Consider the following 19,336-nt stretch of genomic DNA (forward strand, 5'->3'; position numbering starts at 1 on the left):
GATAAACTTTAGAATAATCATATAAGCAGTAGATTCGATTAACCCTCTTAAATGAATTAAAAATAAATGAAATTCTTCAAAATATATCTAAACAAAAATATCTAATGACCTTAAAGTGTGTCAAGTTAAAAATGCTACAGCCTCGGTTTGATCGGACCTGTTTATGTGCAGCATTTATGAATGGAAGCTACCGTCCAGGTCCCTCCTAGCACCGGCTGAAGTACAGTTCAATATTTAAATTTGGAAATTGTACAAGTTAGAATTTAGTAACATCTACGGAGGTATTTATCATGAACCATATATTGTAACACTAAGCTGTTGCTTAAAATTGTCCACTGATGTTAATATGTTAGTTATTTAAAATATATTGCGGTCATATGTTTGCATAAATACATGTACGTACGACATGCTTGATATAAAGTAATACATACAGTCTATGTCTAACAAATAATGTTAGTTTATATATCTATAACTACAATACATATCTATAATTGCAATTGTTTACGGAGTGATTTTCGGTATATTTCTAAATAATTCCATACATAAGAAAACATATTATAGTTCTAGAAACTACAAATACTATTACGTATTATAGTTACAATTTAAAGAGCAAAATACCCGGTAATATATACTTAAGAAAAAATATCTTTATAGGAAATGATGTAACAAGAAGTATTGTTTTAAATATCTTGTGAATGTGCAAGATTTCTTGATTTATGTAGAAAATATCTTTAGAAATTATTGTAATAATAGATCATCGTTGTTTATATTAATTGAATTTCTTTGTGAAGATAATAGAAATAAGTTGAGAAATGTACAAATATATCAAAAAATCTTTGTCATTAAGATTACTTAATTGTGAGATTTCAGTGAAATAATTTACTATCCTCTTAAATAGAAAATTTATAATTTAATTGTACGTGTTTAATTATTGAAGAAAAAAACGCGCCATACATTTCTTTATTTGATTATGCTGCATACATGTTTTACATTTTAACATAGCGATGTACTACTTTTTATTAATTAATTACTTAATTACTCACTTAATTAACTAGTTAATTAATTAATTCATTCATTTATTATTTATTTATTTATTTATTTATATGTTTATTTATTTATTTATTTATTTATCCTTATAGATTTCACAACACGGTGCATGTACGTATGTACGGACGGACGCATTTATTTATTCATTTATAATCATTTATATCTATTTTTTGTTATTTAGTAGTTAATAAATTGATTGGTTAATTATTAAATTAAATTATTTATTTATTTATTTATTTATTTATTTATTTATCCTTAGAGATTTCACAATAAAATGATAAATCAATGACTCATTTCTTAAAGTTACATGAGCAATACAATTTTTTCAGAAGATGATAATAAATTCCTTTTATGTGCAAATCGCACACAGATTTAGAAATAAACTTGTTGATAATGCACTGTCAATTACAGCGATGTAATAATTAAACAATTAATATGTCACTTTCTTTTGTTGGCGGTCTTTTAAAGGTGCCGTGAGGTTTTCGTTACCTAAGACCTTAGTAAATTCACCTCAGGCATTTAGATAACTTTGATTTTTATGTTATTTCTGAAACACAAAAAGAACGACTGCATGCATATTTTGTATACGTTGATCCTGCAGACGAGACGAACACAGTTTTAATTATTTGTTTGCTCTTTATTTTGTTTCCGTTTCATTTTATGATAGAATATTGATGAAATTATGTATAAAAAGAAATAAAAAGAAATAAATGAAATATAACTTTTTTTCTTTATTTTTTTCTCGGTTTGACAGTAAAAATGTTTTTATTCTATATTAAAACTTGTTATTATTTTATAATATCATATGTTTTTTTCCTCCCAAAGTCAAATAATTTATACTGTTTTAAATTATTAAATGGCGGTCTTGGCAGCAAGCTAAGATCGCTGATTCGGAATTAGAATCGCTTGTCCCGGACCATTGTCAGTTCATATCCCACGAGAGACATTGACAATGTTAGGATGAATATCAATCTAGCTAGATTACTAAAGGTTGAACATGTGTACTGACCCCATGTACCTGAATATTAAACGAAAGACAATCTCTCATCATCCCTTGCCAGAATAGCCAGAGGGCCTTTTGCTTGACATAAGTACTCGTTCCAAATGTAAACTTTTCATGAACGGATACCGATTGGATTATGATCAACTGTTAGATCTGAAATTTTAAATCATCGCCGTAGAAGTAATTTAAATACTGTTAGTTTTTGTCATTTGCTCAATGCTCCTGATAAAAAATGCGTGTTCCTTGCCGGCAGAGTTCTTTATGCGTTTGTTTAGTTGATCATCGGTTTGTTGTTGTGTGTCTTTGATGATTCCCCGTTTGTTATGTAGTAGGCCATCAATGTGTTGTTTGTTCTCTATTCTTGTAATTATCTAATTAACTGAACAAGAGTATATACGTATATATGAAGAAACTTTACCATTTTATTGCAAATTATGTATCAATAGCCTCTGGTAAATTGTTTGCTTTGAGGTAATTCCCATATTATCTATACCACTTTTACTTGACTCCTTCGTTTCGTTATAATTATTATGTCTATCATAATGTGATGTTTGATTTGATTCTTATATAGCATTAAAATGATTTGTATAATTAATGAACCTATTCCGCTCACTCGCGCAGATAATAAGTTACGGTATTAATATGTTATGTATTTATAGATATATTTATATCTTTCATTTATTGTACGAGTATTGTCCGCCACGGTGATTTGCCGATACTTCAGGAACTCTGGAACCTTGGCTTGCAGAGAGAAAATTACGAAAACACGAAATTACGACGAAGGCACTACTTTGTCGTTTTTCGACCCGCGGGGCGCCAGGCGAAAACACGAAAATAAGACATGATGGCGACTTTATCGTATTGTCACAGATTGAAATTATATGGTAATGGCAGCCGTGGCTTTCCATAGTTTTATTTAAGCGGAAACATCGTGCACGCGCGTTTTTATTCGGTTTCGTTTAGGTTTTATCGTATAAGTTTAACTTCCGGTATTGAATCGGTGAAAATCGACAATTTCCGTCAATGATGTACATTGTCGATCTCACCCGTGCAATATCGTGAACACTGGTCACTCTTTCTTTCTTGTAACTTATCCAATTGTTGTGTTTGTTATGAATGATTCTATGTGAGAGAGATATCCATTGGTTCTTTTAAATAGTTTTTACTTCTGCGCACTGTTTGCTTTTCCTGTCCCGCTCACTCTTTACAGTCATCTCTTACGAGTCAGACATAGTAAAAACTTAACATTTATACATAGATCTACATTTACTTTACCTATTTCAATTTATATTGAAATGGTTTAATTACAGACGCTGTGGTAAGAATAGTATTAATATTAGAATATTAATTGTATTTCTTATGTATTTTCTTATTCCGCGTCGATTGTGTATATATTGTTATTTCATTGTATTTTGTTTTTCTATGTATTGTATTTGTAAGATGTATAATTATTTTATTATATTTTTAGACCATTTTTATTTGGAGTCATTTAAAACATCGAACCTACGCCCAGAGTTTGTTTCTTTTCAACAAGAAATATTTGACCCTGTGACAGTGTTATCGTGTTTTCGCCTTGCACCCCGTGTAGCGAAAGTGCGACAAATGTTGAATGTCGTATATTCATATTTTCGACGGACGAACCGCGGACCAAAAATACATGACACAAATAAGCCACCATAATAAATAAATATAATAATTTAAGATTATGTTCACGTCGGAGGTTTGACTCTGAAACTCTGTTAGTCGAGCATCTAGAAGCACACAGTTCCTTTATTTGTGGCGGAGAAACCGACACTACTGCAGGGACAATTCTTGACGTTTGAACTAACTAAGAATGATCGTGCTATAATAGAAGAATACAGATATATCAGAATCGATCTTTTTGTTATTAAGAACTTTATCACATGAAATACCCCCCCTTTATCGGCTGCGTGCTGGACATTGGACATAAAACAGACTTTAATACAAATTGGACACACGTAAAGATAAGATGTCGTAGTTATAAAATAATCCTTCAGGACAAAATTACATTAAGGTTTTATTACCTATCGAGGCAGTAAAATTGTAATCAGAAGTTCACACATTCTTTGCCTCGTAAAACTAAAAGGTATCACTGACCAGTAACCTTTGATTAGAACAAAGTTTGCCACGAGGGACATCGCTAACTACGCAGTGTTGATGGAAAATTAATGTAACTCGGTCATATAAAATGTAACGGCCGGTTTTATTATAAATGATAACTGAAAACAATAAAGACATATTAATTAATTTTGTGCAATTTTAAGATATTATTGTTTTTTCTCGTTTCTATTTACACTATTGTGGTCTTGTTTGATTAGATATGTCAAGTATTGGAATGTATTCATTTTTACAAAGCATATACCCACGGCGCCACAATGCTTTCATAATAAAATCTTAACACTTAGATTAAATAATCGGTTTAATTCTTAAAGCGAAATTTTAACAGAAATTAAATGTTTCGCAATTCCATTCCGCTGAATATATCGGCAATCGGTTTTACACAAAAATATGATTTATTTGATCGATGAAAATGCCAGTTTTTAAACCTTTTTAAGGATTCTAATTCAATTAATATAAGAATTTCTGGTTATGAGTTTAATCGTGCCAACGGTTAATTTTGGAGAATTGAAATTCATAATTTTACTCGAAACAGACAACCGTTGTTTAATACTATTTATCAAAATTCATCTACGCACCTCTTTCAGAATAAGTTGTTAGAGTTTTTTTTTAACAGAATATGCCGAAATCCTCGGATTTCATTTTTCAACATCAGTCACTGTTCAATTTCGATCACTTATCATCATCATCATCATCATCATCATCATCATCTACATTATTATTATTATTATTATTATTATTATTATTATTATTATTATTATTATTATTATTATTATTATTATTATTATTATCATCATCATCATTATTGTCATTACACCATCTCCAGAATTATCTACGTGGTTCATATCAAGTATTGCACAGTTTCCAGATTGAGTCAGTAAGTTTAAAAAACATCTCTTGTTTGACAAGATAATTGATAATCATTTCCGGTGCAAGGGGGCTGCTGATTTATTTATTGATACAAATGCGTTATTGAATGTTCTTTTGATTATGATTGGTACACGTAAACGCATACTTCTGAATAACCTTTTCTATACTAATTAATTCGTTGAGAATTAATTGGGAATAAATATAGTATCAAATTACTTTTTGTGTATAATTAATATTAATTGTGGCTATGAATGTCGATCCCAAAGTAAAAGGAAAATAACACATAGTTATGATATGAAAATAAAGGAAGCAATAAAATCAATATAGCACAGTTGTTGCTTTTTTGAAATGAGCTTACTGTTGTTATTCATTGAAGCTAAGTTAGAAACGTCAGTTTAAATAGTTCAAATTATTGTTTTTATTTAGACTGCATCATAAATGCATGTATATGCTTTGTTTAATTAATTAATAATCATATTATTAATAACTAAATGCGCGTTTTGTGATTCATATATTGTGTTTTGTAGAATTAACAAAGTCAAGACATAATTAATGATTTATCATACTTAATTCTTATACTGCCAAAACAATATGTAAAGTAGGCAACGCACTGTCTGTTTACATACATTTTATTCAAATTTGTAATATAAACTAGACGGTACAGGTACCTAAATCATGTTGAGACAGCCGACCACACACGCGAATTCAACCGGCAATACGTTATTCTTAAACTTAACATTTGATATATTTATTACCGTTTAATCTTATACACCGGTAAACAGTTTGATTTAATCAAAGAAACTTGGTACTAAGACCAGAATCTTGGAACAGCCCGTCATAAACCACCATGCAGGCTGAATAAACTGTTTTTTATGTTCAAGAGAAAAGAACTTGATAAATATTGCGCTTAAAGCAGGCCTTAAATCGCTATCAGAAAGAAGGATTTTTTGGCAAAGTTTTATAACATTTTTTTATTTAGATTGAGCTTTTTGCAGAACTCAAATTGGATTTGCTAAGCACGATCAGCATTGGCGCGTTATCTTATTTCAAAATCTCTAAAAACAAAATGGCCGCCAATAACGAGCGCGCAAACGCTCCCCAACGTGCCATTTAAGTGAAAATAACATACTTAGTGTTTCGCATCTGTTTTCATAGTAAAACTGAATTTCAATTTCCGCAAGTGTTTTGACATTGTTTTGGAAATGACGGCTTTCGGTTTAAATTTTAAGGAGAAAAAACAATAGCGATCCTGAGAAAAACGATTGAAGCTATTTAAAATCCAAAAACTTATATAAAGATTCAGTACACTTTCCAAAAAAATAAGGACTGCCCTGACGTATCATTTCGCATAAAAATTTTGATCACATCTCAAAATCTCGCACGTAAATTACAGATTCGTGTTTAGAAATAAGCACACTAATAAGGCTGCAATATGTACACAATATGAAGATTTTGTTCCGCCAGCGCAAAGGTTGGGCCAATCTTAACAAGTTAAAGATATACATGTAGATCCCAACAATTCTTTGATTTCTGATTTATGATTACTTTCTAAGCAACAATTATTCTAATTAGAATTTATTTTGTCGGAAATACCTTTCAAAACAGTATTTGGTTAATCTTTATATGGCGATTTGTATTTGTGTTGTTATTTTCCATGCACTGATTTTATTATAGTGAAGTTAATGTGTTTCAATTATAACATTTACTTTTTCAAACGTATGCGCATTGTATGTTATGTTTTCGGTATTACAAGTTTGTTTAGTATCTAATGAATATGTAAAACTAATTTCATTATGAAATAAAATAAATTGTAAGAAATAGTTTGTTTGATTCGATTGGGTTTTACGTCACACCGACACAGTATAGGTCATATGGCGACGTTCCAGCTTTAATGGTGGAGGAAGACATCAGGTGCCCTTCCGTGCATTATTTCAGGCACGAACGGGCACCCGAGTAGAACCACCGACGTAAGAAATAGGAAGCAAATATTGAATAATTGACTTTTTAGAAATAATTAATTGATATCATTTTATATAATTCGGACTAATTTGCATAATTTTTAGCAATTTTTTGAACAGTTTGAGACGTACTTTCTATTTTCTCAGCTGCACATAACGTGAAACAATCATCTTTTCGAAATCCGGTCAGACCATGGTATTCTTTTTTTTTTGTCTACATAAAACACCCAAGTATGAATTGTTGTAATCAAATACAAACAAAAGAACCTTTTTCGTATATCATTTTTTGTATAAGCATGTTAAAATGGTCGATTTCTTGTACTGCCATAATTCAAATATATTCTGTAAAATTCAATACCAAATAGAAAAAACTGTCAATAGCAGATGCTCTTGTTTTTCGGTTATTTATTAATGTGTATGTTTATTTATTTTATTATTATTTTTTTCCCTTCGTTTGCTTGTTTTGTTTCCCGGGTTTTAGTTTTTGTACGTTAACTTTGATGTTATGCACACTTTATCAGATGCAAAGCTATGAACACTTTGCTAAAATTGAATTCATTAAAACTCTTAAAGTCATATTAATCTTGTAAGAAGAGGACTACACAAATTTACAAATTTGAAAAATACAAATGGCCAACAAATAAAAGTACACAGTATAAGGAATATATAAAAACAGCTTTGAAAGAAATAGAATTCTTCCTAGTCTAAATAGTCATTGTTTGCTTGTCAGTAATGTTGTATTGTTGTTGTTTTTTTATTTTTGTTGTTTTGTGTGTTATTTTTGTGATTGAAGATGGAAGAATTGTGTACGCCATTTAGACAAATTATTTCAGTATTGGCAACGATATTTATTCTAGATAAGAGCCGGCATGGCACGGGAGCCATTAGTTTTATCATTTCCATTGGAATGTAATACAATTTAACGGCTGTCGTCTGCTATTTTTCTGTTCAGTTTTTGTTAGTTATATGTCACTGTTTTATTTTAGGAACAAAGTGACTGTAAGTAAATAAATGTCCAGAGCATAATGAAAGCTCACAAACCTCACTTTATGCATGTTAAAATATGTGAACATATATCTTTTTTACTGTTTTACGGACAAGGAATTAGCGTTCGTACATGATAATAATGTGAAAATTATAGACTGTTAAGAAAGAATTAAAAAATCTGCACGTTAACGTGAAATATTTTATATTTTCTGAATGTAACACCGCTGCAAAAATGTATGCAATAAGCATCTATGCAAATACTTTTGTCAGTATAAAAATAATGAAAAACAATCAACAGTATGTCCTTAGACAATAAAATAATCACTTTTACTTGTTTTTAAATGGCCAATGAGTAGAGTAAAGCTATCATTTTAAAATGATATGTATGAAACAGGCATATTTTTCAGTGTGCAAATAGTAATGCATTTATGATAGGCATGTCACCAAATGTGCTACATATTATGCGAGGGTTTTTATAACTATAAGATACGTATTTATTTCTACCAATTTAATGGCAGGAATTTGCACTTTTGTCTTTTCAAGTGTCAGTTTTTTGTTGTAACATTTCTTTTCTAAATTCCAATTTACTGGCAAAAAAGAATGGATATATATTTAATTAGATTATTAGCATCCGAAGCAGCCTTACAATGCATCAGACTTGTGTTTATTGATAACTTAAGCGTTTAAAAAACAAAAATGAAAATGGTATTTCGTTTTTTCTATAGTGTTCGTACGTGTATTTAATAAAGTTTGTTACATTTTTACCGTAAAATGCGCCTTAAAATGTGTTGTTTAAAAGATCTATAATGAAGTGCAACAGATATACAAATGAAAAATAAAATCTTTTAAAATAGTTTCCCTTTCCATGATAATTGAAAGAATTCCTCTGCTTTTATTTTGATATATACAATAGGTAATAAAGAATCATTGTTACTAAGATATTCGTAATGAATGAATGAATAATAATAGAATTAATTGAATTAAAATACACGTTTCTAGAGCGGTTGAGCGAAACTAAGTATTGTATAATATTGAAATGTCACACTTATTTTAACGTTTGACTGAAGAGTCACACTCAGTGCTTTTATGACTGAAATGACTGAAACGTCACTATAAATGGTAAATATGACTAAGATGTGACTCTAGTTGATTTGTATGACTAAATTTTCACGTTGAAAAAAGTATTCGTATATGCTGAAATTTTTCTCTCATCCGTGTGTATGTCATAAGCATCACATTCAATGATTTTATGACTGAAACGTCACACTTTATGTCACGTAAACGTCACACTTAATGGTCATATACCTGAAACGTCACACTTAATGGTCATATACCTGAAACGTCACACTTAATTGTGTTTATGAATGAAACGTCACTACATGATATGCATTCATATAACTTAATTATCACACAAAATTATTAAAAGTGTCTGAATGAAAATACAACTTGTTGAAAATAAGTTGTTTTTTATCAGTTATTTAAGAACTCTATAGAAATTATTGTATAAACGTATCATATATTTCACTTCACATTTTAAAATTAATAAATATTGGATGGCTATTATTCACATAAATAATTCTTAAGCGTTTCGTGTTAAATATATCTATGTTATCTAAACCTTGATTTAATTTGTATAAATATTCGAATGTTTAAAAAACGATGGACAAAGTTTGTAACGTTATATTCATATATGATAAATATTCGAATGTTTTAAAATGATGAACAAACTTTGTTTAAGCATTTCATTATCTCATGATAGATATTCAAATGTTTAAAAAAGATGAGATGAACTGAACTCTTAATATATATTCGAATGCATATAAATTGATCAAGTGTGTGTTAATTTTAAAACAAAAAGCGTTGATTGACAAGAATAAAATCGAATATTCAAATTTAAATCATGTATGCATTAAATGAATAAGCCTAATTTAAGCAAAATTTAGCTTTTTTCTACGCTTTGGTTGTCTAAGTTTCCTTAGTTTTTATTGATTTTAAAACAGTATATCTGCTAAAAGAAACAAAAATGCCCTTACTTCACATAACGTGAATCAAACATGCCTTAACAACGCGTGAAGTGATGCCTTACACATTAACAAATTATGTCGCAACATGCACGCGTAAAACGGGTACAAATTATATCAATTAGCTAATCTATAGACTTAACAAATTAAGTAATTTTTTTCTCATTTGAATAGTTGGCTATGTGTGCAAAATACTACATCATTTTCTTGTATTATAAGATAAAAATCGGGTACTATAAACTTTTACTGTTGATCAACATTTAATTAAACATGCAGATTCGGTTTTACAGCTCACGGTACCCGTCATAAAGAATCACAATTAAAAACAGCAAATTTATTTTAACAAAAAAACTCAGCAAGAATATTAAATTAGCACCGTCTGGGAATGAGCGAGCGCTATTGGTTATCGCGCCGTAAACTCCGCCCATATTACTGCGCATTGTTTACACCGACGCTGATAGCATATCGATTTTTCTCGCGTAGCGTTCCCACAGGCCTAGTTTATGACAATTAGCTAGCGAGTTACTGCGTTGATAGGCTAAAGTGGTTTTAGCGTATATAGCGCAGTAAAGAAGGCCAACCAGACGGGTGAAGGCGATTAAACGAATTTTACGGCTACTCGGCAGCCTTTACGGTTTTTGAGAGGTGAGTTTTGATTACACTTATTCACTTTTAATGCGTATATATGTTTATTTGTCGGACATAATATAAGTTTAATGAAATTATAAAATATAAAATATACCATTATTTTTACTTTACTGTTCTATGAAATTTGAAAGAAATACATTTTAGACAGGCCGTGACCTGGTGCTGATTTAACAGTGTTTTGCAGCGGATTTTATATTATTATGACTAGTTTTGTGATCACATAAATGACTACATTAAATGTTTAAGTTTTCGCACAAAGTTTGTTTTATGTCCGAGTACTACAACACCATCAGTCAAAACGTTTGAAGTGTTTGTTAAAGTAAAACTGCATATTTTTTATTTGTGTATTGTTGCATTTCTAAGGATATTCATAGTCTTTCTTCTTTTTTTAATTAAAGTTAATCTTCTTCAAACCCAAAGATCACAAACTAAAGGAAATGGATACATTTTTAACGAAATATCTTTATCATAGTTGTAAAGCTTGAGGGTTTTTTCTTTTGATATTAAGAAAGTTTACATCAGTACATCAAAGAAAAGATAATCTTACTTACAGATGTGTTTCTAATCTATCTAACTTTTTTGGTGGAATTAAAATTTGCAATTTTGTTTAAAAAATCAACTTAAGCGTTGCTTTTTTTTCTTCCTTTTTATAATCAGAAATTTTCATTTAAATGCTGATTTATTTTTAGAGAATTGTTGAGATTACTATACATTTACTCAGTTTATTTACCTAGGACTTACTTATAACTTCTGGTTATTGTGTATAAACAATCTTTAGTCAAATTTAGATGTAATAAAGCAATGCATTCAAGAGTAATAAGAAAATACACGGAAAACTTACTTAAATGTTATATCATTCAAACTTTTTCACTTGTAATGCTAGCTTGCTATAATAATACCAAAGTTGATATTTAAGTCAAAAATGTCTCTCAATATGATTATAATTTATATTATCGTGGTCATTAAACAGTTTTACATTTAACTTCTCTACAATATGTGTTAACTTTTTCTGAATTATCATGCATTCGTGTAATTAGTATTCATTAAATACATTTTCACTATAAAATTAAGAAAAACATGTATCTTTTGCAAAATTCAAGATATGAACTTATATGACAGATATTACTCTTTAGCTAACATATAAATAACTTGACGCGTTTTATGATCTGATGTTATTGTAAAACTTGATATTGAAAAGTAACATATGGGTACTATTTTATTCACGTAAAGGCGTACATATTTATATCAATTTGTAAAAAAAACAATAACAAAAAGCAATACTTTGCTAGTTTAAGAAATACATACATTTTGAATCAAGTTGTTTATCAATATTATTGTGATTTACATACAAATATGAATCATGCTGGTTATCATTATGTGATATACAATATTGTCACTGTTGCATTTTTTCCAGTCTAATTATAGTGTATTTTTTCCAGTCTATTAATAATGTATTTTTTCCAGTCTAGTTAAAGTGTATTTTCATTTTCTGCGTGATATCTTTAATTAGAGGCATATAGGTTAAAGTTTTACTATAACTTTCCATAATTTTCCATGCGATGAATTTTTAAGTCAAATCAGATAATGAAGTTAATTTATCTCGAATGATTTGATATGTAGATATGTAATAATTGTAAATAATTTCATATTAAATGTAAGCAATGCAATGTTATATCGTAAAAAATTGCACTCTTATTGAATCATAGAAAAAAGTCGGGTTTTCACTGGATCTTTTGTTTTTTAAAGAAAAATTATCGAAAGTGTTTGTATAAGACAGTAATAGACACCTAACTGTAGTGTTATTTTCAGTTTAGTTTGTAATTTTTGTTTATTATTCTATATTTGTTTACTTAATGTCTCAACATTTTAAAATAGTGTAATATAAGTTATGTAAAACTTGAATTACGCACGAAATTTCCGTTCACTGTAACAAAACGAGTATCATAGATTGACGAAATAAGAAAGGGGTTCCGAATATTTGCAATAATTAGTTTAGAATATGTATGAAATGACAATATATTTTTGTTGAATTTGTTATTTTTCCGCTGGTCAAAAATTGGTCTATTTGTAGGTTTGAAAGAATCTTTTTGGATATGATTTACATGTGCGAAAGAAAGCTAAAAAACCCCGTTTACTGTCTGGCATATTAACATATCGTTATCAATACACACGACAAGCTGTTATGCCGTTTCTTAAAACGCCATACGTATGCCGTAAACATGAAATAATGAACTGCGATATTGGATAAGAAAATAGTCCCGAAAAAGCAAAGAAATCATCTGTCTTAAGCGTTTTCATTAACCCTACGACCTCCAGAAAATAAGGAATTTATATGCCATATTTTTCCAAGCGTTGAATGCAGTTAAATTAACTTGAATGATTTGATTGAATGGAAATAAAGATATTAAAATTGGACTATTTGTAGCTTTGAAAGAATACATTGCATATTTTTACGAGTATTGTGCTTAAAATGCAGCAACTATGAGAATGACAAGTTTTAGCGATTTGTTTGAACTTTTATCATCACTCGAGCACATTCGTTCGCATGACGATTATTTAGACATTTGAGCCGTGTCACGACAAAACCAACATAGTGGGTTTGCGACCAGCATTGATCCAGACCAGCCTGCGCATCTGCGCAGTCTGATCAGGATCCATGCTATTCGCTTTCAGTTTCTCTACTTGTTATAGACTTTGTAAGCGAACAGCATGGATCCTGATCAGACTGCGCGGATGCGCAGGATAGTCTGGATCTATGCTGGTCGCAAACGCACAATGTTGGTTTTGTCGTGACACGGCTCATTTCTCTTCTTGTATTTCCTTCTGCCTTTTTTAAAAAAAAAATGATTATCTGAAGCTGTTTTACGTTAACGAATTGGTCCGAACGTTAAACGAACGAGAAATAAATTACAAAAAAAAGTTTTCTACATTTATCATCAGAGCTTTCAATTTCCTCACCATTGACGTTGATCGCGTGTTAACCCTTTGTTTATGTATAATTACTAATGAACATACAGTATAAAGGTGATCTTTATTGGACACATAAAGAATTTTGTGTGGCCGTAAAACCGTCCGTACTTGTAACACTGAAATTGTTATGTTTACATTTATTGAGTGCACTTCTTTTTAGTTTCGAATAAATTATTATGCAGAAATAATATGACAAAAAAAATTAGAGTAGCCTTTTTTTGCCTTTATGAATGCCACGCTATGTTGTTAACAGTTTAATTAAAGAGTAATAAAAAACAGAAATGACCGTTTGTTTAGCCTTAAAGTTTATGGAGGCAATATTTGTTTAATGTTTAATAAGACAAAGTAATTTCAAGCCAGCCTGGAGGATGCAATATTTCTTGGTGTTATATTCTAAGAATAGAACAACACCATTTTATGTAATATCAAAATTAAAAAATGTTCATGAATATGCGTATTATGTAAAGGGAAATAACTCTTAATTGTTTACACGCGCATTAATACGAGCAGTGATTTATAACGCATGAGTTGCATCATCATGTAATAATAATTCAACTGGAACTATTTTTGAATGTGCGATCAGATTTTAGGAGTCTCCATTTTATGATTTTGAAAGAGGTGTGTGAAGAAATATAATCACTATATTTTATTGTCGTTATTGATTTAAAAAATCATTAATGATGCATAAGCTGTTGAAAACCATCTAGTTAACCTATTGAAAATAAGTGCGTTAGGGTATCCTGATATATGATTACGTCATTTACATTTTTACAGAATAGATTGGGAAATATTGTAAATACGGATAAATCCGGGATATATAGATGCTGCAAAGATAAGTACAAGGTTGTGAAAAAGGGTATCTTATAGCTCTTCTACAGAACTGACAACTTCTGAAACGATACATTTTTTAAATGGTACAAAATAGTTATTAAATCTTCTTATATTTAATGAATGATGTCTTTATTTTATACTTGCATAAACAACAACAACATACCAGATGTTACTTAAGCAAAATCAGTAAATAAAACTGCATATTACGTAAACATGTCATACAAAAAAGTTCAAACAAAAGTTTTCATCATTTCGGTCTGATGAAAATTAAACATGTTAAAAAATTTCTTTAATGTATTTACATCACATAGATTACTATATGGGCTTTTTATCATAAATGTTGCTTTATTAATATGTTTTTTTCGGATGATTTTTATATAGAACTGTGTAGTTTTATTTTTTCATCTGTTTACATGATGTGATACATAATCTATAGAATGCAAATCATAATATAAGTGACCAAGAAAAATCTTTCGAATAGTGTAAAGTTACGGACTAAGTTCTTAAAAGAGGTACACCAATGTGTTTTTATAAACTAAAACATGGCACTGTCGTGTGGAAAAAAAAACACAACAACATTAACGAGTAAAGACAGTAAATTTTGCCAAATTTATATAAATGTTTTGATTATTGAAAACTTTAACATACTAAATACACATAAAAGATAATATATTGAGTTCAAGGGAGTGGGGGAATGTGTTATTTAAGCTTATGTACAATTTTTCTGCTACAAAAATGTATTGTTTTTTTTTAAAGGGGGTCTCAAATGATATTATGTAGTGAATTTGTATATTATCACTTTTCTGGGTTTTTTTCCGTAATGGTGTATCCTGAAAGTTGTATAGCTACATGCTGATAATAGTTGTTGTTATTGTTGTTTTAGACAAATAAAACAGTGTTCTTTAACAAGAACAAATATTATTTTCATTTCTTCTTAAATCAGTTCAAAGTGCATATCTGATATTTTTAATCATATAAATATATTATTCAATGTAGGTTATATAAATACGAAACATATATTTCAGAATAAAAAGAAGAAAAAACAACATGAAATTATCATTTATAAGAATAATTGAAAACAAAATAGTCCGCGAACTTTATTCAAATTTTCAATGCGCTTTACTTTTTTACGAAAGAGATAAATTGTATAATGTTTCAAAATTGTGTCATGAAAGATTTTTATTGGTATACTTTGTTGAGATTGCGAATCGTTTAAGCGTTACATATCAACCATTAGGCCTCCCATGCTGCTTACATTGCCGTGTAATAATCGCGCAGTCATCTGCCTGTCTAGCTAGTTGAAATTATCCAATCACAAAACGGCTTACATCTTCGCTTAGGCGACCATTTTATATTATTTATTTTCTAAGCAAAGTGCCGCAGAGATAGTTTTGGAATGACTTTATTACTAGATATAAGAGATGGTATATGAAATTTAGTATCGGACTGTTAACTAGTTGCTTTTTGGGATTAATGATCATTTACTTTCTTCCGTTTATGCAAATGACTCGGGTGATTTAAACACACATTGTTTTATTGACGAGTAAGTGTAAACAAATTTAATTGTAACGTATTGTTTATTCTAGGTTAAACGTTTACCACGGAGATGAGGAATATATAGCTCTTTATTGAAAGGAGTGTGTCTTGTCCAGAAGAAATTTGCGGTTTGATATATATAGGGACTTAAACACCAATCGTTTGACCTTTGATGAATGTGTATATTTCGTATATATAGATGGTTAAAAACGACATTAAAACGACAAACTGATGGTTGTTTTACGGCGTAGTGATTAGACTTCACAAGACGGCGTAGTGTTTGAAAGTGTGGTACATGACGAGTTGTTTTCTAGCAACTCATTTCTCGCTACAAAATCTTAAGACTCGAGCGAAGCGTTCTCTGGGAGGCTGGAATAATTTATTACCTATCTCTACCACAGTATTTTACTGGCTCGTGAAACAAACTGGCTCCAGGAGACTTGAACTATTCGAGCGCAGTTATTTGTAGTTTATAGCATACAAGTTGTGTAATTTGCTTTAAGTATAAGTGTCTGAATTCGTTCTTAAGTTGGAACTTTGCTTTGAAAACGGATTTTATGTTTCATCAGGAAAAATCAGATCAATTTACATTCAATTTTCACGGACCTAATTGTTTGATAAAACGTCAGAATTCACGGCGTTTTAGATAATTTTAATTGAAAAACATTTATCTCTCTTTGATGATTTTCTAATTGAGATATCCGAAACAAGAAACACAGAAGAGATTTCAATATTTAATTAATGGTTCTCTATTAAGCATGACCGCTATGAATCCATACGCGTTCCGTGGGTGGCACTTGCCGTCGTATGCCGACGGCGCGGCGAATTACGAGAGAAACTATCATATGTACGGATCTTTACCGTCTGGATATTTTCCGTCATCGTCGGTATACCCTTTCAATCCGGAGAATAATAAACAGCATAATGGGGATTGGAAATTACAGAGTTCGTCCGTGTGTTCAACATCTTCCGACGGGTCGCCAAATAACTTACGGGATCAGAGTTTACCGAAGCCCGGCGGCTATGACAGTATATACAAGCCAAATACATGTAGAAATGCGGACAGTACGGACGAACATCAGCGTTCATGTTGTGCTTTGTCGTGTTCGTGCAGCAGTTCACAGCAGAGACTGCCCATGCTGAATAATTCCTGGGCCGGAGCCGATTTGAGCGGGGCCCTGGACTTCAACAAAACAACCATGGCAATGTCATCAATGACACCGTATCAGTCACTCTGTAACAGAGGTAGGTTCGAAACCCTTTGAATATATTATCATCATTGATATTTAATTACAAAAATTAAATTAATTTCAGTGATTTTTCTTCTTTTAAGTTCAAGATAAAAATAATAAAAAACCCATCTTAAACTGTCACGTTTTTAAAAATAAAACCGGTATTGTGTTTCCAAATATGATAAATAAAACAAGTGGAAAAGGCAAACTATTTAATAGTTCAAACTTACTATATAAAAAGATAAAAGGGATAAAAAAAGAATTTTTAAAAAATAATCATAGTTTTCTAATTTAACATCTGTCAAGTAACAAACATAAAAAATCGATTCAACAAATAATTTAAATACTCAAGAATACTTTTTAAAAAATCAACCGGATTTGTATAAAGGTTTTCATAATAATTCATTAAATAATACACTATAAACATGTATATTAAATGTTGGTCTGAGTTTTGCGGTGTATCTTATTTTATCTTTTTTTCATCTTTACTTTTGGTGATGGAGTGACATATATTTAGACACTATTTATTATGCCAGAGCGGTTTAATTTTTATTGTTAAACAAACAAACCCGACCTACACCTGCTAACGGCATGTCACTAGGCGATGACCAAACTGTCAGTCTGTAATATAACATACAGAAGAGAATGTCCACCAAACGTAACAAAGGTCCTTAATTAAAATCATATAGAAAATAATAAGGTTATATGCATGTAAAATAGAAAAACTGTATTTCAAACAACGTGAAAGCAATTTTTCTTCAGCTTTATTTAATTGCAAAATTACAAGGTATAAATTAATGAAAAACTGTATACATTTGCTTCAATTTCCAACATGTTTTATTTGATTTGTATTGTATAAAAGTACTGGTGTCCTAACTCATAAACAGGATATGGCTTAAAAAACATCTTGGGAGAGAGAGAAAAATTAATGCAAAACATTTTTGTAAAACCAACATTTACAAAAATTCAAATTACGAGATAGATTTGAGCTACTTTAATATGATATATGTCAAATTGTTGGTTACATAAAAATCTAAACCCTAAAGCAAAAGGGGAAAAAGCTGTATACCTCATTTATACATGACATTAAATTTTGTGATTAAGATGTTTAAAATACACATTATTTATGATATAATCATTGTTGAAAGCGGCCCGCCGCTTACATCAAAATATTTCATATTAATATGTTCCCCCGTAACCTTAATTCAACGCGTAGATTATTGTTTATTAATAACTTTATGTGCATAAAAAGCATCAGCACTCACCCTTAGCCCTTACATAAAATCAAAAACATATTTAGGTGTATGAGGTATAATAAATTTCTCATTAATTTTGAAATCGGAGTTTGATTAATACGACAAATTATGAATATACAGACAGATGTAGCCCCCAAAAAGCTTCATTTTTATTCTCCTTAAAATTAATTTGCTAACTATTTACATATTAAATCTTTGATATTAGGATATTCAGTAAAACATACGTTTAAAGACTCCTTTTTTGTATCATAAACTAATTAAAATTGTAGATAAAAATTGAATGCAACATGGATTTAATAAATGCTAAAATGTCGATTTTTTTTAAAAAGAAAGAAAACAAAAGAAAAACAACTCAATTCCATATTATGATTACGAATGAAACAAATTTCAATTAATTTAAGCGCGAAATTGATTAATTCGACAAAGCAAAACACAGCAGTTAAAATATTTCAAAATCACTTTTATTTGGGATCTCATAACTTTATGGTTTAATCCTGTTTTAGTAATGGTGTGAGAGAAAGAGAGATAGAACCATCCTACTAGTTAACCCTTAACATGTTAAATTTGTGTAAGTGATTTGAGCAGCTTTGAATTTGGCAATGTTCATTCAAATTTTAAGTGAATTTTATAGAATACTTTATTCAGAAGTAAGACCTGATATGTCCATCATTTTACATATCTAAATACATTAACAAACAAACAGTTGTAATATCTAAATTTCATAAATCAAGTATCACCACAATGGCTTGTTTAAACAGTAAATAACAATTGTAGGTAACAATATGATCTTATTTCTTATTATCGTACAAGCAGTATAAATCTTGGTAAGACTTAACGT

The 19,336-nt window shown here is 29.9% G+C and overlaps 1 protein-coding gene across 2 annotated transcripts in view; it reads left to right on the forward strand.

The window, feature by feature from the left end:
* Positions 1–10,524: 10,524 nt before the first annotated feature.
* The window catches only part of LOC132756957 (homeobox protein Hox-C11a-like), a 53,392-nt gene continuing 44,580 nt past the window's right edge, over positions 10,525–19,336 (forward strand). The window contains exons 1-2 of one of the 2 annotated variants that reach the window (XM_060748105.1): positions 10,525–10,670; positions 16,061–17,255. In XM_060748105.1, coding sequence (XP_060604088.1) covers positions 16,769–17,255 — 487 coding nt within the window. In that variant the 5' untranslated portion in view covers positions 10,525–10,670; positions 16,061–16,768. Of the gene's footprint in view, positions 10,671–15,830; positions 17,256–19,336 lie in introns of those variants that run through there. The other variant, XM_060748111.1, reaches the window with a different exon arrangement.

Source organism: Ruditapes philippinarum, unplaced genomic scaffold (genome assembly GCF_026571515.1).
Source record: "Ruditapes philippinarum isolate M1 unplaced genomic scaffold, ASM2657151v2 ctg433_1_1_1_1, whole genome shotgun sequence".
NCBI classification, from domain to species: domain Eukaryota; kingdom Metazoa; phylum Mollusca; class Bivalvia; order Venerida; family Veneridae; genus Ruditapes; species Ruditapes philippinarum.